We start from the raw sequence: 24,080 nt of genomic DNA, 5'->3' as shown, positions 1-24,080 counted from the left end.
TCTGTTGAGACCTAGATTTTTTTTATATTCCTCTGTAGATACCCAAGTACAAGCGTTTGTCTCTTAATCCAAATCACCGATCTTACGAGACTGCTCGCCGCGATGCTCTGACGAAGAGGCTACTCGCGGCCAACGCAACATTATCCCGGCGATTCAAATGCCTGCTGAGCTGAACCCATGATACATAGCTCGACCTTTTCTCCGTAAACGATAGCACACATTATAGGCAGGAGAGTGGAGATAAATCCCCGTCCACCCATCAGCTTGCAGCGTCGAGTCGATGCATGGTTGTTGGACGGCGGGGATATACGCACTCCATATCGCCGGCCACTTTATATCATGTATCAATTTCTCTGTCGCGAATGAAATGGTCGAGGCGCTAAAGACGATCAAGCATCGTCCATAGTCCAACAGATCCACGGCTACGCAAGCATACTCCATACGGAGACGTCCGAGGCTTTGATGAGTCGCGGCTGCGATAGCCTTGCCGAGGTCTTGTATATGTCCGAGAATGCATGTTATATTACTGTCCATCCATGTGGATAGGGATCACCGTCGAGCGCGCGCGTGCGGCATCTTGTCTCTGCCTGTCTCTTCTTGTCTCCTCTTGGCCGGAAATTCAGGAGCAGAAGACGCGGACGAGGTGGATCTCGACGGCTAACCGGCAGGGCGACAAATCTTGCATGATGACGTCCGTGGCGCTTCGGCCGTGAAGTCGAAGATGGCTGTGGCCGACGATATAAAACTGCTGGAGGCCAGATTTACGTAACTCCCGGCCATAAGACGTGCCACCGCTGCGCTGCGCTGCCTGCTCAGTATGCTCTCGGTCGTTATCTGCTTGATCGTAGAGTAGATAGAGTTCCATGCCGGTTTATCAGTCCCTTCTTTGTTTCGAGATGGCGCCACCGTAGGCTGATAGAACGGTCAAAGGCCCAGGAACCAGGCGAGCGATACCAGCGATTGCTCGCAGGCGACTGGCCAGCCGGTATCTCAGCATCCATCTCATGTGAATCCAGGGCCAACCAGGTCCACGACCGAGAAGAAATAAGTTTTTTTCCCGCGCAATGGAGAAATTTTCCCAGGTGGATGCGGCGGCCCCCATGCCAGTGGTTGGATGCCAGTATAAACCATGTCGGCAGAGGACGAGGATGAGCCAGCGGGAGAAGTGCTGACGGGGTCGGATGATTGTCCACAGAAGGTTTCCTCTGGCTAAGAAGCGAGCATCGAACAAGGATTCCGTATATTAGTCTATCGCATAATCCGTCCAGTATAAGGAATCCAGAGCTGCCCCTGCCCTGCCGTCATGTGCTTTCTCCTCTCCTCTCGCCTTATCATCGCTTCTCTTCTCTTCTTCTCTTCATCGTCTTCTTCTTCATCTTTATAGTCTTCGTTGTCTTCATCGTCGTTGTGTCATCGTTGTCTGTCATAGTCTCGGTGTCAGTTCAGTGTCAGTGTTCGTATACGACTTGCCGGACGCCACCAAAGCCTGTCGATGCGCCTGAGGCCGAGCATAGTCTACCTGCTTGACATCTCCGTTGACATCTCTGTAGAGGATCTCATCTCGTCTTCGTATCAACATGGCGCCCAGCTTCTTTGGCGGGCCGGGGAGTTCCAGTCATGCGAAGTACTTTGATATCAGGTATGTCCGTAGTGTCGTCGACCCCCGCAGAGATATACTAACACCCCGTCAACCAGACTGGACGACCCATATGTCATATTTCGCGGTAATGAAGAGGAATCAGCGAGCGCACATCTCAAGGGGACTCTGGTGCTGTGTCTGTCGGAGCCATTGACCATCAAACACCTCAGGCTGCACCTCACGGGCATGTCCAGGATAAGGTACGTTGACATACTGCGGGCATCACAACATCCGTCTCCTGTGATACCGGACAATCTCTGACGTATATCGCAGTTGGCCGTTCCTGATTGGCGCCGTCCCCGGTGGGAAGAAGCACGGCAAGGAACGAACGTTCTTCGAGAAGACCTGGAAGTTCAGAGATGCCGGCAAGGGGAAGACGGAGATCATGCCTGCGGACAACTACGAGTTCCCCTTCGACGTCGTCTTGCCTGGCTCGTTGCCAGAGAGCATTGAAGGCTTGCCAGATACTTGGATCATCTACCGGTTCAAGGCTGAGATTGGGAGAAAATACACCAAGGACATCCAGATCAGGAAGCCCTTGAGGGTTATTCGCACTCTGGGTCCCAGTGCTCTAGAACTATCGCATGTTATGGTACGTATATGTCTCCTTGAAATAGTATATACAGAAAGCTGACCCGTATAGTCGGTTGAAAACATCTGGCCCAACAAGCTGGAATACTCTGTTTCGACTCCCAGCAAGGCCGTCATCTTTGGAACATCGGTGCGAATCGATTTCCGTCTGGTGCCCCTTCTCAAGGGTCTCAGGATCGGGACGGTCTCGACCCAGTTCATCGAAAGCTACGATGTGATGAGCTGCCGTGACGACTCGCAGCTGCTGCCAACGTCCCACAAGTCCGTCAGAGTAGTCGTCGCAGACCACTTTCGTCTGGGCCCAGAGGAGGAACGCCGTTACCTGGAGGAAGAGGACGAGGGCTACCAGTTCTCGCGCGTCCTCGAGCTGCCAAAGAAGCTGTGCAAGTGCATCCAGGACACCGATACCAGGGGCATCAAGATACGACATAAACTGAAATTCAAGATTCAACTGCATAACCCGGATGGGCATACATCTGAGGTATGTATCATCGAATGAATATATATATTCCAATTTGCTAACGTTTGATTCACAGCTACGAGCAACACTGCCAGTATTCATATTCCTCTCCCCAAACCTGCCGCTGGATGACAACAACAACCTGGTCGATCAGTCGCCGAGCTCGCCGCAGGTCGCTGAATTCTGCATGGCCCAGCAGGCACCGCCCTTGTATGGAGACCACCAGTTTGATATGCTGTACAGTGAACTAGACCCTCACGGCTACCGAACCCCGGGAGTGTACAGCGGAGCCGCATCGCCTTATGGCTCGATAAGCCGAAACCTGTCTGCAGAGAACCTGTCTTCCTTGACCACTTTAGCAGCCGGAGGTGATGTCGCAGCAACCATCCTCCACAACCGTTTAGTGAATCTCGACATCGACCGAACCTCGCTCCGTTCTCCCGTAACGCCCCCATCCGAACTCACAGTCCCTGACCACCACGACAATCGCCGGTCGTTGACCTTCCCCATCACGACCTTTACAGCCGCCACCACTACACCGGAGATGTCTCGGCGAACCTCGGAGGAAGAGCATCTTCCGTCTGGGATAATGACGCCTCACCATCTGCGACCTAGCGAGGTCGAGGACCTGTGCCGTGTACCGAGCTATACGACCGCCGTCCGGTCGTCCTGTGCGATGTCCACCCATAGCGCTGGCCTACCAAACTATGAAGCGGCCACTGCGGGCGATGTATCGCCGCCCAGGGAACGCACGCCTTCCCCTCAAAGACACTCGCATAGCGCATTCAACCGACTCTCTGCCACTTTTGCAGACGCCCTACCGCAGTTCTCGATTCATCGACACAGTCACAGCCACGACCATGACTCTGATCGCCGCGTGCGAATTCTCCAGGCCCGGTCGAGCTCATAACTCAACCCCCAACTTTGCCTTTCTTATTTCTTTTCCCCACTCTTCGACGTATATTCTTTTATTCCTTTTTTATATATCTAATTCACGACTGGGACGACTCTGGAGGAATGCATTATTGGGTGTTTTTGGTTTCCTTTTGGTGCTCTTTGGGCTCTTTTCTTTAGCAGTGGGAAGCACAGTCCCTAGGCATCTTCTTCTACTTCTCCTCCTCTATATCTCCTTGCCGTTTGATCACCTTCAATACTTTATCACTGTGTAAATATGCAGATAGAGTGCCAAGGCTTAGTCGTCATGACGCAACTTCAACGCACGGACCATCACTTAATTGTACTTGGACTTCCTCTTTGGGACATGTTAGCATCTGGTAGTGAATCGTATTAACTATTAATATAGTCAGGTCCCTTTAAGGGCGAATAATTCCCAAGGTGCAGGCTTGGAGAAGACTTTGAAGTAATCTATTCTTATTCTTACACTAAGTATCTACTCGTTTTCGTCAAAGTCGTCAAATGGCCAGTGCTTCTCAGTCATCTCCTGATCAAATTTGTTGTCTGAGACGGAGGCAATTGCCATCATTTTGAATTCTTGTGCTCGTGCAACTGTATCTTCAAACGTTTCGTTTAATGTCCAACCATCGACACTTACTCCAATCGCATCTCGAATCCGAGAGAGCTGGGTGTCCATCTCTTCATACTGCCCTTCAATGCGGAGCGCGTCCTGTGCTTCTACTGGGTCAAAGGTCACAGGGCATTGAGGTGTACACGAGTCGTCGTTGCCCACCTGTTGACTCTCTGCGCAAGCAACAACAGTATTCCAGTTTTGAATGATACGTACCAAATCCGCTTTCAGTTGGGCATTATTCCCTTCCCAGGGTGAAGCTGCATGAGAATATGTTTTCTGTTCCAGCAGGCGGCTTGAGTCTAAGTCAAGAGCGTTGAAATGATCGGGGTTAAAGCGTTGCGTAAATCCGAGATAGTAAAAATGTAGGTGTCGTCTTCGAAATGTTTCCAGTGCAGCAGAACGCTTAGCAGGGCTCATTTCATCTAGATTATCAGGCAATTTGGGTGGGGTGAAACGAAGTGATTCCTCATCATCATAGTTCTGAATATATTGTGGAATTCCGGCAGCGAGGAAGAGGGGAAGGGCGGAACAGTACTGCCAATCTATCAGGCCAACAATATCCAAGTCCTTGTTGACAAAGATGTTATTAGGTTGGAGATCGGGATGGCGCAGGACCGGCCGCTGTAAGCCTTTGTCCTTCGGGACAAGACAAGGCGCGATCTTCAGGTACTTCTCAAGTGTTTTGATGTATTCTTCCGGGGCCGATTTTTGATAATTCGTAGCTTCTCGGTATGCTCGTTCAAAGGGAAAGCGTGGTTTGGCGTACGACTTCAGCCATGCCAGTTCCTTCTTCGCCACGGCCTCCATACACTGAGCAGCGTCCAAGTCTAAATAGCGTATTAAAAAAAATCCACCTTCCTAGTATTTACTATTCGGAGATAACTTACGGGGCCCACGACTGATGTCACTAAGCAAAGCGCGCTCCGCATACCACCACTTCAAAGATACGTCCGGCCCAACACAGAATTCCGGGTATTCAGTAACACCAGAACCCTGCGGCAGGTTGACGGCGACGTCCTTAAATTCTGGGAGTAAATCATGACGATAATATATACTGCCAGCTGCCGGGAGCTGGACAGCAAATAACTGTGCCTCAAGCTGGACTAATCCCATCAGGACTTTTAATCGTTGCTTGTCTGAAAGCGTATACCATGAATCCCCGATCGGGGCTCCGTTGATGTTCTCCATAAGGATGTATTCAGCACCCACAGAATTATCAAAATCGGCGGAGTAACCAAGGACCTTGGGCACCGGGATATTATGGCGGCGGAGCAGGTCCAGCGTCGCAACCTCACTCGCAACAGCAAGCCGTTTGGGGACGGTAGAAGGATAGGGTAGTCGGGCGAGAATCCGGGTGTCGTCGTCCTTCATTGTGATTTCAAAGACACGATTAAATCCACCTTCTGCAAGCTTCTTCAAGCTCTTGATATCGGTCTCATGCCGATCGACCGAGGCAGCGGCAACGCGTTTGAGCTCTTGGACGTTAAAGACTAGGGTTCTCTCACCACGGCGGAGCGACTCGTTATATCTATAAACCATTTGATCTTGTCACCACCCGTCATCTTGCCTGACCGCAGCGAACACTCACATCCACCGGCCAGATGTGTACTCGAACAAGTGTTGATCTGTTTCATCACCTTTGGTCGCCATCCTGAAGGCCGCACAAGAGCTAAAACAACGTATTCTAATGGTCTTTTGGCCGAAGGCCCTCAGGGCAGGCCGGTAGAACATGATCACAAGGCAAAAGGCGCAGGGCGAAGTCGAGCAAAACCATCGCGACGTTGGTGGTTGATATAAAAATGGTTTGCGCCTAGCTTGATTTTGTAAGAATCACGCTAGTTACGGAGTACGGAATTTAAACAAAACAAACCTCTCAGGGCATATCAATAATGTTAAGTTGCTACAAGAATATCGCCCTTCTTAATCAATTTCCCTTGTCAACCGAAGTTCCTGCCCGTGCAGATTCTGGTTGTAAATTTCCGCTCGGTGAAGCCTTTTGCTGCTTCATACGATATAGAGATACAAAGGCTTATTCTGAGATACGAGATATTTGATTGATTTGATTGGTCAGGTGGGTCTGGAGCAATCTATGAGATTTCAATCTATCAAGCACTGATCATCTAAATACACGATATTGAGCTCCTATTTATGTTCCTCATACGGCCATGTATCTTGCCATCGCGGAGATGCCAGCTACAGCTGAAACAGGCGTTAAAACGCCGGGCGTAGCATTTGTTCGATGATGGAGAGCTGACACTGATATTTAATGAAACGGCGTAGTTGACTAACGTGTTTCGTACGATCAGGCAGTATTACACCGAATCTCCGTTCAACACTTATGGATATAGGAACGAGTGATACGAAACACAGAAAATCTGACATAATATAATTTGAACTTCCTTAGCCTTTGGCATTCTTCTTGTTAATGTAATTCTAATGGCCGGAGTTATGCTTCGCGCCGGCGTGAAGCTCTTGCCTGTGTCCTTTGGCCGTGTACTTGCCTCTCAGCTTTCTCATCCGATATGCAAAGATACCCTCAGAGCGATGTCTTCGTTGCCGTCGCCAGCATGCGAGTTCGCAAAATCTGGATTTCCCGAATTGAGTGCGAAGGAATTGATTGAAGAGGAAGATATTCCTTCATACAAAGCAGAACAGTTCTACCCAGTCCAGATTGGTAAAGTATTCAACTCAAGGTACCAAGTGGTCTCTAAATTGGGATTTGGAACATCGTCGACAGTTTGGCTTTGTCGAGATCTGAGGTTTGCCCCCATCATTATAGATCATAAAATGGCAAAGCTATATCTGATTATTTCAGTAGAGACCATCGGTATCTCACTCTCAAAGTATGTACCCGAAAAGATGGAAAAGAGCCGCGTGAACAGCGTGAGATTACAGTTTCCCAGCATCTTAACGATTTTCCAGTCGAAAAACATGCTGGAGAAGACTTAGTCCGGAAAGTCGTTGATTCCTTCGAAGTTACAGGCCCCTGCGGAGTGCATCAGTGCCTGCTTTATAGGCCGCTTGGGATGAGCTACACTAACTTCCTGAAACTCTTCCCAGAGAAGATGTTCCCTAAGGATCTCGTGCAGAGAAGCATTCAGTTCCTCCTAGTTGCCGTTGCCTATTTGCACCAGTGTGAAGTTGTGCATACAGGTAATTAAAAACAATTCCTGGTTAATACTGGCCACTGACTTCATTCAAGATATCTCATCCAATAATCTGCTCCAGGGTCTGCATGATGATTCTATATTGTCGCGACTCGAGCAGGATGAAATGGATCATCCAAGTGCTCGGAAAGTACTGAGCGATCGTACTATATATATCTCTCGACATATACCAACATGTACCGGTTTACCGGTACTCTGTGATCTTGGTGATGCGCGAATTGGTAGCCATAAGCATCGAGGAGATATTATGCCTGGTATATACCGAGCACCGGAGGTGATCCTAGGCATGGAATGGGACTGCAAAGTTGATCTGTGGTCGGCTGGCGTGATGGTGAGGACATACTACATTCCCCAAAGATTGGCTGCTGCTATTGTTGAACAGTGGGACTGATTTATAGCTTCAGACCTGGGACATATTTGAGGGCGAACGTTTGTTCTTTGCTAAGAATGACGGGATTTTAAATGATGAGCAACATCTGGCAGAAATGGTCTCGCTGTTGGGTCCTCCACCTCCGGAATTCATTAAAAGAAATGACAAATGTCTTCAATACTGGGACGATCAAGGTAATTTTTCCGGGAATCTTTAATTCTCCACGTTTACGAGTCCATGAAACTCATTTTTTGACAGGTAACTGGAAGGGATCTGTACCCATCCCGGATCAGTCCTTTGCAACACGCGAGTGGCGTCTAAAGGACAGAGATCGCACTCTATTCCTTAATTTTCTTCGGAGGACGTTACGCTGGATGCCAGGGGAGAGACCAAGCGCGGAGGAGCTCGCTTATGATGAATTTCTCATGCAGCCGCTAGTGGAGTCTGGTGCCGTTTCTTGAAAATAGTGAGATTATATTTGTTGGTAGAGCTAGCTCTTCGTCTTAAATAGTATTTTACTAGTTAATATATGACTGTAACCTCCGCTCGATGAAACGTTCATATGGCTCAGATGAGCGACATATCATATTTCGCCTTGTGCTGCTCATGCGATATATGTTGGGTATACGACAGAGCGAATATGACAATATATTAATTCGATTAGTACGCAGTCGTGACTAATTGGTTGCTCTCACTCTGCAACACACTTGGGCGCCTGGCATTCAACGCAGGCATACGCCATTCTTACCCCCAAATACATCCACCTTGGTCAATTCTTGACTGCTAAGTTACCTGCTGTGTGCTGTGTTTGTGATGCCCTGACGAAGTCACCTGATGCCGAGAGTGGTACCTTCCACGTGACTTACTAGATGAAGTGCCAAGGATTGGTCATCATGACGTCACTTAATGCACGGGCCAGCCCTTAATTGTACCTGTATTTCCTCTTTGGGACAAGTTTGTGTCCTTTTTGCATCTCGATATAAATTTACTCCGTGCAAAGCGCGACAACCACCCGATCTCACGATCTCACGATCTCGCTCGGCCAGGGATGCGCCATCAGGCGGGATATCGTGGTCGGGCGTCCACCAGATCTTCCCTGCACAGCTCATTGGCCTGGCACTGCTTATATCTTGATTTGCGAACTTTGTTTTAGTGGCTCAGGGTGGGGGTGTCTATCATCTTGGATATAAGCAGCCCCCTCCTCCTCATGGTGCTTCTTCTTCTGTCTCGCCGTTAACAGAGCGTTGCATCCGTCTTCGTCTCCCCGACCGTTATCTGTCAAACCGACGTCGTTGATACAGCGTCCGACATATACCAACATTTCTCAATTGTGGACTGTTGTCTATCGACCCCTGTTAGCTTCACTACTCGTCGGTTTATAGCTGGCAATTGAGACAAGATGGCCTTCAAGTCAGTATTGCCCCGTCGGTCCTCGACCACGACCACGGGCAACACGACGAGAACATCGACCACCACGTCGTTGGGCGATGATGATGCCATTCCTGATTCAGACTACAAGGATGTAAGTGGGACAATGATATTCACCGCTTAGGCATTCGCCACCGCCGGCGAGGGAGCATGATATTGGCTGAATTACTGCTTGCAATTGTTACATAGATGCTGACATGTTGGCCGTGAATCTAGACCACGAACCTCCTTGTCGAGCGCCTGCAGGCATGGAAACATGTATGCGGCAGCTTGGAGGACTACATGACCACGACGATGAAAGTGCAAAAGTCCCACGCAAAGGAGCTTGAGAAGATATTCAAGGTAGGACTGATATCCGTATAGCTTGGAACTTGCTAACATACGATTGGGCAGACTGTTTCCGAACCGATCAAGGAGGAACACCACTTTGACAAGGGCGCCAGCGGTATCTCTGGTCTCTTTGAAGTCCTGCGCAGAAACACACAGGTATGTTCTGGAGAGGAAAGTCCGAAAGTATATGCTAACGTCGATATAGGGACTGGCCGAAGCCCACGCAGACGCGGAGAACCGGCTAAAACGATCTGTCGTCCCCGTCCTTGAACGCCTGCACACGGAGATCAAAGCCAAAGCCAAAGAACTGGGCTCGGGGGCCATCAAGCATGGCAAAGAGGTCACCAAGTCTCGCGGGGTTACGCAGAAGCACATCGAGCTGCTGGGCCAGTGTACGGCAACGTACGAGACGTCGAAGACGAGAGTCGAGGCCGCCCACGACCCGTACGTGCTCTCGCGCGGCGTCACGTACCGTCTGGGCAGACAGGTAGCGGACGAGAACCTGCACTTCCAGGAGATAATGACGATCCAGAACTCGTTCCCCGTGTTCGAGACGCACATCATCGAGACGATCCAGCGGGCGTTGAACGAGTTCTACCAGTGCATGGGCGCGCAGGTCGACCACCACCGGAACATGTACTCCAACATCGTTGCGCACTCGCAGCACATCCCGACGGACTTTGAGTGGGCGAACTTCTTCGAGCGCAACGACGCGACCTTGCTGAACCCCAACTTGCCGCCGCGAGACCTGGCGACGATCAAGTACGCGAACCAGGACCACCACGCCACCAAGCCGCTGGTCGAGGGTATCTTGGACCGCAAGTCTCGCGCCGTGCTCAAGGGCTACACGGGCGGCTACTACGCCGTGACTCCGGCCGGGTACCTGCACGGCTTCAAGGAGAACGACGACACCCGCCACGAGCCCACGCCGGACATCTCGCTGTATCTGCCTGAATGCACGATTGGCGGGTTCAACGACCTCAAGTTCAGCGTCAAGGGCAAAGACATGTCGGGCAGCAAAGTCGGGAGCGCATTCCACATGACCAGCGAGTTCAACTTCAAGGCCCGAACGAAGAACGACCTCGAGCAGTGGCAGGCCGTCCTCAGCAACCCTGCCGGCTGGAGCGGCGCCGGCTCCGTCGCCTCTCCCGTCAAGCATGCCTCTCCTGCCTCTCCTGCCTCTCCCATCTCTCCGGCCACCACCACACCGAACCTGGAGCCTGCCCCAGCCCCTACCACCGTCCCTACCACTGAGCCTGTCCCCGAGAAGACCACTGTCCCAGCCCCTACCACTGAACCTGTCCCTGAGAAGACTACTGTCCCTGAACCTGTCCCTGAGAAGCCTACGACCGAGCCTCTGCCGACCACTGGGGGCACCGTGAATCCTGGACAGGAAGAAGGCGTCGTCTCCGTCCCCGCAGAGAAATAACCATCCCCTTATCCCCTTGTCCACCTTACCATCTTAGTCTTAGTACCTTACCATCTTATAGTAGTAGCATGCAGTGTTCATTATAGCTTCTATGAGCGTGTATATACACGGTAGCATTAACTCCGTCACCCCTACTCCGCTAAAGTACATAATGGTATCCATAAGAAAGAAAGAAAAAGACTAAAAATCCTCTGGAGACTCGAGGTCGGCCAGCTTGTTACCGAGGAACTTGCCCAGGGCGGCCGACTTGGACTCGAGGGCGAGGAGGATGTGCGGGCTGGAGGCGAGGTTCAGCCCAGCCAGCCGGTCGAGGTCGTGGCTGCGGTCTATGGCCCACTGTGCCCTGAGAGCCTGGTCTATGGCGTCTTCGTCCTGCTTCACCTCTGCGCGCTCGATCTGCTCGTCCGACCGTCTGCCGGCCAGACTGGAGAGGGAGAGGGAGGCGGGGTTGGGCGCGGACGAGGCCAGCTTGCTCGACGCGAGGTCTGACCCGGGGCTCTCGAGGGTGCTGGAGAAGGGAGAGTCCCCTGCCTTGACCGTCCTCTCCGAGTCACTGGCCGCCGAACCGGCGACCATCCTCGCTCGACCAGGTGTCCCGGCGCCGTTCCGACCTGACGTCCTGGCGGGCTCTTCTACGTGCGTGGGCCCTACAACAGCGAGAAGAACCTTGTCTGCGATCTTGGTGACGACGGCGACCATGTCCTGCAGCTCGAACATGATGGAGCCCACGTTACCGAGCGGTATAGACGGCGCGGAGGAGAAGGCAGACGGGTGAACGGAGGCGCTGACGCCGGTGAGGTTGCCCTGGGGCGCCTTGACGGCATACGACTTGTACGCGGCGCCGTACGTCGCGCACAGGTTGCGTATCCTGCGCTGGGGGAGCCCCGACGCGTGCGCAAACACCGCCCCGTTCGCCGCGAATATACTACAACAGTTAGCATATACATAAAGAATAAGTATAAGGAGACTCACAAGATAGAGGTAATCTCTGGAGGGGCGAGGTTGTCGGCGAGGAGGCCGGCGAGGGCGGCGGTGTCGAGCATCTTGATCTCCGGGAGGGCGGGCGTCATCTCGTCGGGGAGGCTGTCCGTGTCGGAGGCAGAGTCGGCGGCATCCGGGTTGCTGGCGCAGTCTGGCGGGTTGTAGACGCAGTCCTCGGGGAAGAAGAAGCAGTTGTCGCTGTAGTCCTCGTCGTCGTCGTACTCGACCGGCTCGTCGCTGCACTCGAGCAGGTTCTGGGCGTACTTCACGTGACTTCTTGCCCACACGGGGATGAACGTCGGGTCAGTCCACGCAGAAGTTGGTGTTGATGTATATGGTGTTGTAGATGTAGAGGTAGATGTGGTAGTGGTCGAGGCTGGAAGAGAAGCCATGGGTCAGATAGAGCGTCGTGGAACCCCATCAGCAGCAGTAGCAGAAGTAGTATACAATAGTAGTGACAGTAGCGTACAAGTATACAGATGGATAGATAGAGAGATAGAGGTATATATAGAGAGAAAGGGGAAGGCAGACACGTGTAGGGCGGCTAGGGAAAAAGAGGAAGAAGAAAAGAGAGACCTACGTTAGTCAGAGGCGTCCCAGGATCTCCATCCCTCGTCCTGCGTCCTGCGTCCTGCGTCTCGTCGTCTCGTCGTCTTCCGCGTCTTGCGCCTTGCCTCGTCTTTTCGCCGTCTCCTTCCTTTTGCTCTTCCTCTTTTGTATTTTCTGTCGCCAAACGCGCGAAGGGAGGAGGTCATGTGATGGGTACATGGGGAAGGTGGGCACGTGATACACACACTCACACTACACTTACACAGAGGAAGACATACATACATAGAGGAGAGAGGTAGAAGAGAAGGAGGAGAGAAAAGACACGGAGAAAGTGGGAGAGACGAGAGACCCGGAAGAGGAAGAAGAGGGGTAGGGTAGTTGTATAGGAAGGAGCTACATAGGGAAGGAGTAGGGAAGTACTACATGGAGTAAGATGGACAGAGTAAGATGGATAGAGTAAGTACATAGAGTAAGTACTGAGAGAAGAGTCTGGACCTCGACCTGACATAGATAAGTATATAGATAAGTACATAGATATACCTAAGATGGAGTATGTAGTATGTATGTAGTATGTAGTATCTACGTGCGAAGGGCCTCATTCTGGGCGACTTCCACCCAGTAGCCGTCCGGGTCAAGGAGGAAGGCGATGTTGTGCATCCGCCCGTCCGTCAGTCTCTTCTTCCACCGCACGCCCAGTGACTCGAACCGCCCACACGCCGCCTCCACGTCGTCCACCGTGACGCCTACACCTGTTAGCATATATATATATAAAGATAGATAAAGAGGGACTGACAGATGTGGCCGAAGCCCTGGGGATGGGAGTTGCCGTCGTGGTAGACGGGCCCGTCCTGCTTCTCGGTGCCGTAGTTCCAGGTCAGCTCGAGGAGACCCTCCCAGCCGGCGATGGGGTTGCGCGCGGTAGACTCTGCGGGAGGGTTGGAGGCAGGGTAGCCGAGGAAGTAGAGGTTGAAGCCCGCCTCTGGTGCCTCCGCTGTTCGTAGCAGCGTCATGCCCATCGTCTCCTGGTAGAACTTCAGCGAGGCCGTCTGGTCCTTGACACGCAGCATCGTGTGGTTGAGGCGGTAGGATGCCGGGTCTGTGGCTGCTACAGCCTCGTCTGCGTCTCCGCGGCGGATGAGCTCGACCCAGTAGCCGTCAGGGTCGAGGGCGAAGGCGATGTGCTTCATGCGGCCGTCGCTCAGCTTCTTCTGGAACGGGTGGCCTGCTTCCTCCAGGCGTCGACAGGCCAGCTCGATGTTGTCGACCGCGATGGCGATGTGGCCGAAGCCGCGGTGAGGCTCCGTGTTGCCGCTGGAGACGGAGAAGTGGTCGTCATGTTCGCTGCCGTGGTTGTGTGTCAGTTCGAGGACGCCGTTCCTGTCCGTCCACGCGTTGGTGCCGGAGAGCGACTGGGGGCCGTCGTAGGCCAGGAAGTAGAGGGAGAACTTGTTCTCAGGGAAGTCCAGGCGGTTGATCTGCGACAGGCCCAGGAACTTGTAGAAGGAGACTATCTCTTAGCGGGGTTTATGTTTGCGGGCTTGGTGTACTCACGCGATCGCTCGGGGTCCTTCACCCGCAGCATCGTATCTATCCTGTTAGTACATGTCGTCTGTATATGGTGTGGGTGTACTCACGGTTGAGCTTGTACTTGGAGGGGTCGGTCGCCATCTCGTTTGATGTGGTGATAGTACTGATGTGATGATAGTAGTGATGATGATAGAGATGGTGGTGGTAGAGATGGTGGGTGAGGGGCAAGAAGTATGATGCAACGCCGAGCTCCGACAGGCATCTATCGACGACTCTGTATATCAGGCAGACCTCTCCTGTATGGTGTACTCTCGTCTCTTCTGTGGTGTCTACTTGACGCGCCGCCGCTTCTGCTCCATGTCTCGCTGTATGATCCGCTCGATCTCGGTCATCTTCCTGGGCGCGTCGGGCTTGTCGCTCGGCTGCTTCCGCTTCGTCCCAAACACATTGGGCTTCTTCGCCGGCTTGCCCGTAGCTTTCTGCGTAGAGACCTGCTTCTCCGGCTCGACCGGCTTCGGTGAGTTGGTGGACGACTTGAGGTTGAGGCTAAAGTCCGTCCATTTCTCCTTGGCCAGCTCGGCCGGCTGCTCGGGCTCAGGTTCGGTCGCGACGTTCATCTTCTGACGGGCTCGCTCGACCTGCTTCAGTATTTCCCTCTGTTCAGACACCTCCTGCTCCTCCAGCCGGTTGGCCCTTTGCAGTACGTCTCGTCGGCGGACGGCGTCAGGGCTGTTATCGATCCACTGCACGAATATACCGTCATCCTTCTCCTCTACCCGACATATCCCTTCCCGGCCAAGGTATTTCGCAAACTCCGTCAGGCTGGGCCACTTTGTACTGTTCAGGTGGACGTGTGTCTTGTCGGAGATGTACTCTTGGTAGAAGTGGTTGAGCTGGATGGCCTTCTCGCCGTGAGACGTCCGTAGCAGCTGTAGAAAGTCGCGCTGGAAGTCTCTGCTGTAGCCTTCGATGAACTGCTTCGGGTTCTCCGCCACGACCTGCATCGCCCGGACGTGTCCTTCGCTCAGCGTGTGCTGCTTGAACCCGTTCTCGTCGCGCGTCTGCTTCTGGCACACCTCGCACCACCACCGCAGACGCTGCAGGCCTTTCTAGTCATCCGTCAGCATGCTATCTACGTTGAGACTCTTCTCCGAGACTCTCCAAGCGTAGGTTCTCTCTTACCAGCTTCTTTTCATGGCGGTTCGTCCTGTCTGCCGGCGCCATCTTGGTCCTTGATACTGAGATCGCGACTTGACTGAGATCGCGACTTGACTGAGATCGCGACTTGACTGAGTTTGATATCGATGTCAGCCTCTTGAACTCGTTACCTCACGTGATGCATCTTACTTCAACCTCAACATTTCAACGTCCTCAAATAAACAGGCCATAGATATATATGTTCCTATAGTATATACTAGCATGCTCGGGGCTAACTTATGAATACTTTGTAACTTCGTTCCCATCTTAACCCGCAACTCCTCCTCGCCCACCACCGCGGACAATCTAAACCCCTTGATTCAACGGGTCCTTACGCACTACCGTGGCTCTACCATCTATGGGGTTGGAGGCCATTCCGTTCTACTACCTATATCCGATGACCTTGCTGTAAAGGTTTCCTATCAGGCTGGCGGAGAACATCTGCGCCATGAACAGTCTATCTTTGATCTATTAAACAGGGAGGCTTGTCCGTATACGGTTCATCCTTACCTCCACGCGCCTGATCTTATCTTTATAGAGCTTTTGAGGCACGGAACGCTGTACGAACGCTTAGAGCAAGTCAGCAAACCGCGCCCTGTTCTTACATGGATGCAACAGCTTTCAGAGGCCGCGGCGGCTTTAGAGAACGTGGGGTTTGCTCATGGAGATATCAACCCTCAAAATATCCTATTTGACGAGAGCTTGAAAGAGAAAAAGAGACTATGCGAGCAACATTATATGATGCTTTAGATAGAGGACGCGACACAGTGCCAGAACGTTTGAATACCGCATTGTAAGTACAGATATATATGAAAATAGAGCTAACTACAGACGCTTCGCAAAAAGGATGGCAATCAACTAAAGTTCGTCGTGCCCAGAGTTCGCAGTACAAACATCATTCGTTTCAATGCCGCCCATCGGCGTCATCTCTCCAATGATCGAATCCGCGTCCTTGGTGAATGGTGCGATAGCCCCAGCCGCCAACGTCACCCTGTCATAAGCATTATATGCCTGGAAGTTGAGCCCTGGCGCAGCCAACAGTGGGTTGGAAAATGGATTCCATCCGCCCAAATAGCAAGCAACCTGTTCATAAATCCAGTCGAACTCGTTCTGGTCATCAGTGGTGAAGTAAACGTCCGGGCTGTTGACATTTCCAGGGTCCGTTTCCATAATAAAGTCGAGACCCCCGTTATCAAAGTACTGGTTGTTATATCTGTGCGTCTCCCGACTTTTCAGGCGGCGTCGGTTGTTTTCTGTCTCGGGCCCTGGTCCATGGCCAAATCGAAAGTAGCTGCCGTTATTCGCCTCTCCCATATAGGTGAAATGCATTTCCCTGCCATTTAAATTGGCACCAAATATGTGACGCGGAACAGGTTGGGCACCTCCACCACTTCGTCTTGATAAGGACGCGCCATCCCAGATACCAATATGTCGAACGTCAGCGGAGAGAACTGAGGAAAGATGGCTTTCGAGCTGAGAGACTTCGCCGCGCTTATTGAACCCGGGGACGTGCCACCCGTTATCATTGAGCCTTTGGCCTATATAGCCTTGGAACATCAATGCGCGGTCGAACGCAATGCCGAACCCAATCACGGTACCAATAGCTGACCAGACGCAGGTAAAGGCTTTCGAAGCTTTTTCGTTCCACTCCTTGCAGTCGTCGATCATGCTTTTAAATATGACGCCTACATTGGCTGCTGCATGCGCTTGCACGCCTAGGTAGAAAGCTGTTCGGAGGTCAGTATGATCAATTCTTCGAGTCACAATATCTGTCCCATCTTGTTTAAAGTCAGCGTGGTTCGAGTCACAAAAGGGAGAATACCCCGTACTTTTCATATTCTCGTCTCCATGGCTAGTTGACCAATGGAGCTCAGGAAGCTTTCCATGCCATGGTTCCTTCGTGTACTGTGGGGGGGCGGGAACGACCGCCGAAGGAATATGATCTCCTACAACAGAAGAAGTGCTTGGGGGAAGGCCTTCTGGTGCAGGACGAGCAAAAGACCCAAGAAAGAGCAGCGGCAGTATCAATGCTTGAAGGGGCATATTTGGCAGTGGCTTGTAAGGTATGTTTGAAGTATATATATGAAGTGTATATATTGTATATTGGGAATGTTGCTAATGATGGATGTGTGATATTTTATGACAAAATGCCAGCGGGCTCTTGCTCTCTTATATCCTGTCCCCGAGAACCTAAGTCCTCAAATTCATAACACAGCTGTTTTCTCATGACTTGAAATCCAACTACAACATATTCATTTTTTACGTGAAGCCATTCATAGGCCGTAAAGATGTTGCTATTTCTGGTAGTAATGCTATTTCTAATTGTGGTAAAAAAGGCACTATGCTTCTTGTCTGGGACGCTGTCCTAGACCATCACGTAGTATGCAGTCATATGGAGTATAGGTTGGAATTCTCTGGTCTATCAGAAGCTAAGAATATAGAACCTAGGACAGAAAGAGTCAATGCTTATGGTAGGAAAGCTATAGCACAAGGATATATATCAACGAAAATACACAACAGGGCGTCTTTCACCAACGCAACACATTGATATGATGGTTGTTTTTAGATCAAGGCCAATAATCTTTTAACATGGGCCAATTAGTTACAAAAGAGATCTTATCGTACAGAGATTTTGTGAGTGTTCAGATCTTCATAAGGCCCCAGCCGATTATCCAACTATGCTCGATCCCGATATGAAAGCACCAGAAGGGTGCCATAGCCGGATACGGTAGTAATCGCGAATACCATAGAGATAGCCCCCCAGATGAGATGCGTCTTGTCAGTAGTGCTAGCAGCTCCCCAGCTTTCGAACTTCTGCCAGGCCTGAAACATGAGATATGTATTATGCAACATGAACGGGAGGGTAACACAAAGCATAACCCAATCCTTTCGGCGGAGGCCATCTGCGCCATGTGAGCAAGGCTATGTTGTTGATTGTAGGATTTAGGAGACACCATACCAAATGGAGGTTCAGCTAGCTCCTCGCTGGAGAGTTTTTCCGGGTCGTTTCCCATATTTGAATAACGGTGGAGGTGGAGATGAAGTTGCAGGTTGATACCAGGCGTGAGGTAGCGGTGACGGATATCTGAATAGATGCAGTTGGAGGTGTAGAGAGGTCTGTCCCATAAGAGGCTGGGGAAGGGCTTGGGCTAAATATATAAATCCAACAAAGCGCGTTGCTTAGCCCCCGATGGAAAGGCTGTACCAGGTTGGCTTGTTATGGCTCGGCTCTGCAGGAGCTGCTGGGGTATATAGTTGTGATATTAGTAGTTAACTGTTGGATAACTTAGCCACGATTGATATAGACCATCTGCGGCGTAGGCCCAATTCCAACCTGACAAGATAAATTAAAAAAAGACATGAGGATGGACAACGCAGAACCCAGCGTCAATAGGTCCATCTGTGTAGGAGTTGATGTTGATATCTCGGATCTACGCCTATGCGCACGTGACATAGTTAGCCCAGGTAAACACAAGATACACGATAGAGTAAGTTGAAGTCGAAGATGATGAAGATGAAGATGTGATGAAGATGAAGATGATACTGACACACCACGCTTCTCGATTATAAGCATGATGGTGAGTCGGCTGGCTACGAGTTGGCCTTTGCAGATCTGCTGCATGCACCAACCAGTCAACATCCATGAGATACATATCATGACATCAGCGAAGGCAGTTCAAGCGATGAGAGACCGGGTTGCAGATACGGCCAGTCTGCAGTCGACATCCATGCGTCCGGCTCGACTGCCGTCGTAGTAGCTGTTCCTCGAGACGTTACGGCGGAGGGTACCATCTCGTCGTTGGCAGGCTCTTGCATATTTACCACCTTTACGCTGACAAGTACAACAGCAGAGGCACAGGTACTTTGAGAGCTGAACGAGTTACTTGAAGGCTGGACGAGTTACTCAAAGATCTGAACGAGTTACTTGAAGAGCTGAACGAGTTACTCAAAGAGCTGGGCCAGTTATGAGCTTGCTGCAGTAGCGAGAGCTTCAAGCCTGTACGACCGCTTGTTCTACTCCCCAGCCTGGTCTGTATCCTTCACGGTAGGAGATATTAACTCGCGGCCATTTCTCTATACCCTTAGCCATGTGGCCTATCTTCTTCTATGTTGCCGCTCTTCTGGTTGTATCCCATACAGCCGCTTCACCGGCCTCGTCCCTGGTTTCTTCGGCAGGACAGTGCGAAATCATTCCGGGATGGCACTTACAATCCGAACGCCGGCTTTCGGGCGATATGTCTAGCCTCTCTCTGCCAGGAGTTGACGTCTCCTCATGGTATCGAGTCGGTTCCCGCGGGACGGTGATGGCTGGCCTTGTAGAGAACAACGTCTACAACGAGACGACGCTCTTTTTCTCAGACAACTTCAAGACGGTTCCTGACTCCGAATTCCGCGATGTTTCCTGGATATACAGAGAGCAGTTCAAACTACAGCCCCGGGGTGGGGAGCATTTTACCCTTCAGACGCATGGAATAACTTCCAAGGGCGACATATACATGAACGGGTATAGAGTCGCGTCCAAGGACGTCCAGGCTGGCTCTTACGGCGGCCACGAGTACGATGTGACCGAATATGTTCGACAGGGCGACAACTGTATCCTGGTTAAAGCTTATCCTACCAACTACCTGCGAGATTTGGCCATCGGCTTTGTCGACTGGAACCCTTACCCGCCAGATAACGGCACCGGTGTTTGGCGTAATGTTGAATTCTCACAGACTGGCCCCGTCCGGCTTTCTACTCCCCGCATTACCACCGATTTCGCCCCTGGGGTAAAGATGAGCAGCGTCAAGGTATCAGTCAAAACGGACGTCCACAATATTGGCAAGGAGTCCGTCAAGGGCGACATTAGGGGGACGGTCGGCGAAGATGGCGATAGCCGACGACAGCATTCCATTTCTGCATCTTTCGACCTTAAACCCGGTGAATGGAAGACGATAACCATGGATATCAACCCTAAAAATCCAAAAATATGGTGGCCTGCTACGTGGGGCGACCAACCGCTGTATACTGCACAAATATCGGCATTTGTAGGCAAATATACCTCTGATGGACCGAAGAAACGCAGGTTCGGAATCAGGCATATTCACTCTCGAGTAAACTCCCGTGATGCTATCGAGTTTGAGGTTAATGGAAAACCGTTTTTCGTTATGGGCGCAGGCTATACCTCTGATATCTTCCTACGATTCGAAACTGGACGGATCACTACCATCTTTCAATACATACTTGACATGGGTATGAATACGGTCCGTCTCGAGGGGAAGCAAGAACACCCAGAGCTGTATGAAATTGCTGATCGCATGGGGCTCATGGTTATAAGCGGATGGGAATGCTGTGACCACTGGGAGGGATGGACATACAACAAGGATGGATTTGGAGAGCTCTGGAAGGACGAGGACTATCCAACTGCAGCCTCTAGCATGCTCCATGAAGCTGAGATGATGCAAAGCCATCCTAGCATGCTAGCCTTCCTGGTAGGTTCTGATTACTGGCCTAACGATAACGCAACTCAGATTTACGTTGACGCTCTTAAACGTATGGATTGGAACGCTGCCATCGTCTCCTCGGCCGCAAAACGGGGGTTTCCCAAGCTTATTGGCCCTTCTGGTATGAAAATGGATGGGCCGTATGACTGGGTTCCGCCATCCTACTGGTACGGTGATAAGCTTGGAGCTGCCGGTGCAGGGGGATTCGGCTCGGAACTCGGTGCTGGTGTAGGGACCCCAGAGATCCGCAGCATGAAGAGGTTTCTGTCTGAGGAAGACATGAAAGACCTGTGGACCAAGCCTGATAAAGCTCTATATCACATGTCTGCTGGTGTGTCCCAATTCCGCGATCGTTCAATTTATAACAAAGCCCTGTACAGCCGGTATGGCAAGCCGGAGAGCTTGGAGGACTACTCCTTGAAGTCTCAGCTTATGGATTACGAGGCGACTCGGAGTCAATATGAGGCGTATTCAGCCTATCAGAGTAATGAGAATTCAACTACTGGCCTGTGAGTTCCCCAAACTATTCTATTGAGGTGTGTTCACTGATAGTTAACGATTTCACGATAGGATCTACTGGATGCTGAATCCGGCCTGGCCCAATCTACACTGGGCACTATTTGACTACTATCTGAAGCCCATAGCTGCTTACTTTGGAACGAAGACCGGAGCGCGTATAGAACATGTCGCATTCGATTACCGACAGCAGGCAGTCTACCTTATTAACCATTCTCTTTCGCAGAGCGGCGCCCGCAGTGTTACCGTAGACCTCGTCGACAGAGACGGCAAACCACTAGGTCGCGCCGTTATCAAGACGACCACATCATCCCTCCTATCCAAGAAACTATCCAAAATCCCTGACCTAGATCAAATCGCAGACGTCGTTTTCCTCCGCCTGCTGCTCAAAGATGCATCGGGTAAAGTATTGAGTCGAAACATCTACTGGCTTCCCCACAGGGATGACGTACTTGACTGGGATGCCTCGACCTGGTATCATACACCAGTGAAGGAGTTTGCGGATTTCAAGTCATTAAGCAAGCTACGCAAGGCAGATGTCCAGGTAGATATTACCGCACATGGACGTGACGTATCGCTCGGTAGGACGACGGCACGCATCGTTCTGCGCAATAAATCTAGCCACCCGGCTTTCTTTATACGGCTGAGTCTGCTAGATAAGGCGATTAATGATGAGGTTACGCCGGTATTCTGGGAGGATAATTATGTCACGTTATGGCCGAACGAGAAGCTGGAGCTGGTTGTTAGTTATGGAGGTAATGGTAGGGTTGAACTAGAAGTTTCGGGGTATAATGTGGAAAAGAAGATAATTCAACCATGAGAATGAGATCGAGCAATGCAATAGTATATGATGGTATATCACAATCCTACTCTATCTCGCAGCTATCGATGTGATCAGTGAACACCCCCCGGAAACTACGCAAACTCCATGCTCGCCAATCCTTCATAGCATCATAAGGCATTTATAAAACATTACATAAATAAGGGCTCTACTTCTTTGACACCATCGCCTAGGCGTAGATTATCATTTCGACAACCTTTTCATGGCCCTGCTCGGCCGCGAGCTGCAGGGGAGAAGAACTAACACCGCCAGGCTTGAACTTTGCATTCGGATCAGCACCGCGCTCAAGCAAGAGGCTAACAATCTTCTCTGACCCGTTCCTCGCGGCCATATGCAAGGGCATCCAGCCGTCCTCGTCAGCGGCGTTGACGTCAATATCTAGTCCAATTAGCACCTCCGCGATCTTCTCGTGCGTGTGAAGCGCCGCCATATGTAGAGGAGTCCTTTTCATATTGGATACCGCTTTCGGATTTGCGCCGTGTTGAACGAGATACTGGGCGATGTTGCCTTGTCCCCATCTAGCAGCAAGCAGTAACGGCGTCCAGCCGCTGGCATTCCTCGTCTCAATCTGGGCTTTCCCCTTTTCAACAAGGAGCCGGACCATGGATTCCCGCTTATTGTAAACCGCCAGCGCAAGGGGGGTCCAGTTGTCCTGTCCTTTGGCCTCTATATCACAGCCGCTCTCCAGGAGAAGGAGGGCTAAATCATCGTTCCCTTCCTCTGCTGCAGCATGCAAGGCCGTGTAGCTGGCGTGACTCTTTGCATGAATATCGATTCCAGAATTAACGAAGAACCTCGCGATTTCAAGGTTATTATACCTTGCTGCGATATGCAGTGCTGTACGTTTATCATGGATGGTAGAGCGAACGCTCAGCGGCTCCTTTGTCGAAATCACGAATCGAATGACTGACAGATGTCCCTGCCTGGCAGCTATGTGCAAGGCATTCCAGCCTTCATGGTTCACTCCCCGCGCGTCTGCGCCCCAGTTGAGGTAGAACTTCATCAGCTCCAGATGACCGCTCCATGCTGCGAGGAGATATGGAGACCAGGGCACCTTTTTGGGGTCTGACGGGTTGATTTCCGCCCCGGCCTTGAGAAGGATATCCGAGATGATGCGCAGGTTTTTGGATGCAGCGACGCCCAGCGCTGTCATCCCTTCATCGTTCACAGCATGCACGTCTGCACCCGCGATTAAAAGGCATTTGATAGTATCTTCACCCTTCTCGAGGTGATACGAGACCACCTTCTGCAGGGGCGTCCAACCGGTTGAGTCTGCACTGTTCACGTCGACACCAACTTTTATCAGCGTCTTCAGCACGCTGATATGGTTGTTCTTTGCCGCCAGATGTAAAGCTGATTCCTGGTCGGTTAGAGGGTTTCGCTTCGAAGCTGCCGCGCTGGTGCTCGGCTTGCTCTGTGTCTCTGCAGGCTTGCTCTGCGCGCTGATATTACTGTCTCCTGCCACAGTCTCGCTCGACGGGGTCCCGACTGACTCGGAGTACGGCGGAGGAGGAAGAATGAGGCCTTCCTCTGGCGACTGAGGGGGGTAGCTCGGTGGTTGGGCAGTCGTTTGCGACGCCGGCTGCTGTGGCTGCTGGGAGTGTCTGTTGCTTCGGCCGAATAGCGACTTCATCTTTCTGTTCTAGATGTAACCCTGATATCGCCGCCGCCGTCGTCGTCGTCGTCGTCGTCTGCGTCGTGGTTTCGCATCTCTTACCAGCAGAGACGGCGGCCATCGGGCTGATTGATGCCACCAGTGGCTGTGTAAATATCACGAACCTCGTACTTAATATTTGCTAGCCTCACCTTGGCGGCAAGAAGCCAGCAGTCTGGTCCTCGAAGGCCTCTTCATCCTGATTCATTCCACTGCAATTGCTGTTTATCGTGCTGTCCGCCGTCTGATATATATATACGGCCACAGAACAAGTGGTCAAGAAACTCCGCCCCGGGGAAAAAGCGCCGGGACCTCGGCTTTCCTCCCCGCCCTCTCGGCTCTCCGCTCGGCTCTGGTGGGATACACCCAGATAGATAGATAGAGGCCTTC

General features: G+C 51.5%; 8 protein-coding genes across 8 annotated transcripts; 3 read left to right on the top strand and 5 right to left on the bottom strand.

Moving 5' to 3' along the window:
* Positions 1-1,577: 1,577 nt before the first annotated feature.
* GIQ15_03764 (CreD) lies at positions 1,578-3,600 on the top strand (the record flags this gene model as incomplete). The annotated part of the gene is made up of 5 exons (XM_033551181.1): positions 1,578-1,639; positions 1,696-1,839; positions 1,913-2,231; positions 2,283-2,711; positions 2,767-3,600. The coding sequence occupies 5 exons, from the start codon at positions 1,578-1,580 to the stop codon at positions 3,598-3,600; spliced, it is 1,788 nt and encodes a 595-aa protein (XP_033408342.1).
* A 480-nt stretch (positions 3,601-4,080) lies between these two features.
* GIQ15_03763 (protein kinase subdomain-containing protein) lies at positions 4,081-5,868 on the bottom strand (the record flags this gene model as incomplete). Its single annotated transcript, XM_033551180.1, has 3 exons — positions 4,081-5,045; positions 5,106-5,746; positions 5,807-5,868. 3 exons carry the CDS (start codon positions 5,866-5,868, stop codon positions 4,081-4,083), a joined length of 1,668 nt encoding a protein of 555 aa, XP_033408341.1.
* A 3,286-nt stretch (positions 5,869-9,154) lies between these two features.
* Positions 9,155-10,942, top strand: GIQ15_03762 (PH domain-containing protein; the record flags this gene model as incomplete). Its single annotated transcript, XM_033551179.1, has 4 exons — positions 9,155-9,277; positions 9,400-9,525; positions 9,577-9,669; positions 9,719-10,942. The coding sequence occupies 4 exons, from the start codon at positions 9,155-9,157 to the stop codon at positions 10,940-10,942; spliced, it is 1,566 nt and encodes a 521-aa protein (XP_033408340.1).
* A 180-nt stretch (positions 10,943-11,122) lies between these two features.
* On the bottom strand, positions 11,123-15,223 carry GIQ15_03761 (uncharacterized protein; the record flags this gene model as incomplete). Its single annotated transcript, XM_033551178.1, has 8 exons — positions 11,123-11,867; positions 11,915-12,160; positions 13,056-13,215; positions 13,266-13,979; positions 14,024-14,059; positions 14,107-14,273; positions 14,333-15,108; positions 15,182-15,223. 8 exons carry the CDS (start codon positions 15,221-15,223, stop codon positions 11,123-11,125), a joined length of 2,886 nt encoding a protein of 961 aa, XP_033408339.1.
* Positions 15,224-16,054: 831 nt separating this feature from the next.
* On the bottom strand, positions 16,055-17,239 carry GIQ15_03760 (uncharacterized protein; the record flags this gene model as incomplete). Its single annotated transcript, XM_033551177.1, has 1 exon — positions 16,055-17,239. One exon carries the CDS (start codon positions 17,237-17,239, stop codon positions 16,055-16,057), a length of 1,185 nt encoding a protein of 394 aa, XP_033408338.1.
* Positions 17,240-17,872: 633 nt separating this feature from the next.
* On the bottom strand, positions 17,873-18,210 carry GIQ15_03759 (uncharacterized protein; the record flags this gene model as incomplete). Its single annotated transcript, XM_033551176.1, has 2 exons — positions 17,873-18,099; positions 18,156-18,210. The coding sequence occupies 2 exons, from the start codon at positions 18,208-18,210 to the stop codon at positions 17,873-17,875; spliced, it is 282 nt and encodes a 93-aa protein (XP_033408337.1).
* A 1,074-nt stretch (positions 18,211-19,284) lies between these two features.
* On the top strand, positions 19,285-22,015 carry GIQ15_03758 (exo-beta-D-glucosaminidase; the record flags this gene model as incomplete). Its single annotated transcript, XM_033551175.1, has 2 exons — positions 19,285-21,188; positions 21,250-22,015. 2 exons carry the CDS (start codon positions 19,285-19,287, stop codon positions 22,013-22,015), a joined length of 2,670 nt encoding a protein of 889 aa, XP_033408336.1.
* A 190-nt stretch (positions 22,016-22,205) lies between these two features.
* On the bottom strand, positions 22,206-23,669 carry GIQ15_03757 (ankyrin repeat protein; the record flags this gene model as incomplete). Its single annotated transcript, XM_033551174.1, has 1 exon — positions 22,206-23,669. The coding sequence occupies one exon, from the start codon at positions 23,667-23,669 to the stop codon at positions 22,206-22,208; it is 1,464 nt and encodes a 487-aa protein (XP_033408335.1).
* Positions 23,670-24,080: the final 411 nt, after the last annotated feature.

Source organism: Arthroderma uncinatum (genome assembly GCF_011692745.1).
Source record: "Arthroderma uncinatum strain CBS 119779 chromosome Unknown scaffold2, whole genome shotgun sequence".
Classification (NCBI taxonomy): Eukaryota; Fungi; Ascomycota; class Eurotiomycetes; order Onygenales; family Arthrodermataceae; genus Arthroderma; species Arthroderma uncinatum.
This window is presented reverse-complemented; position numbering and strand designations above follow the sequence as displayed.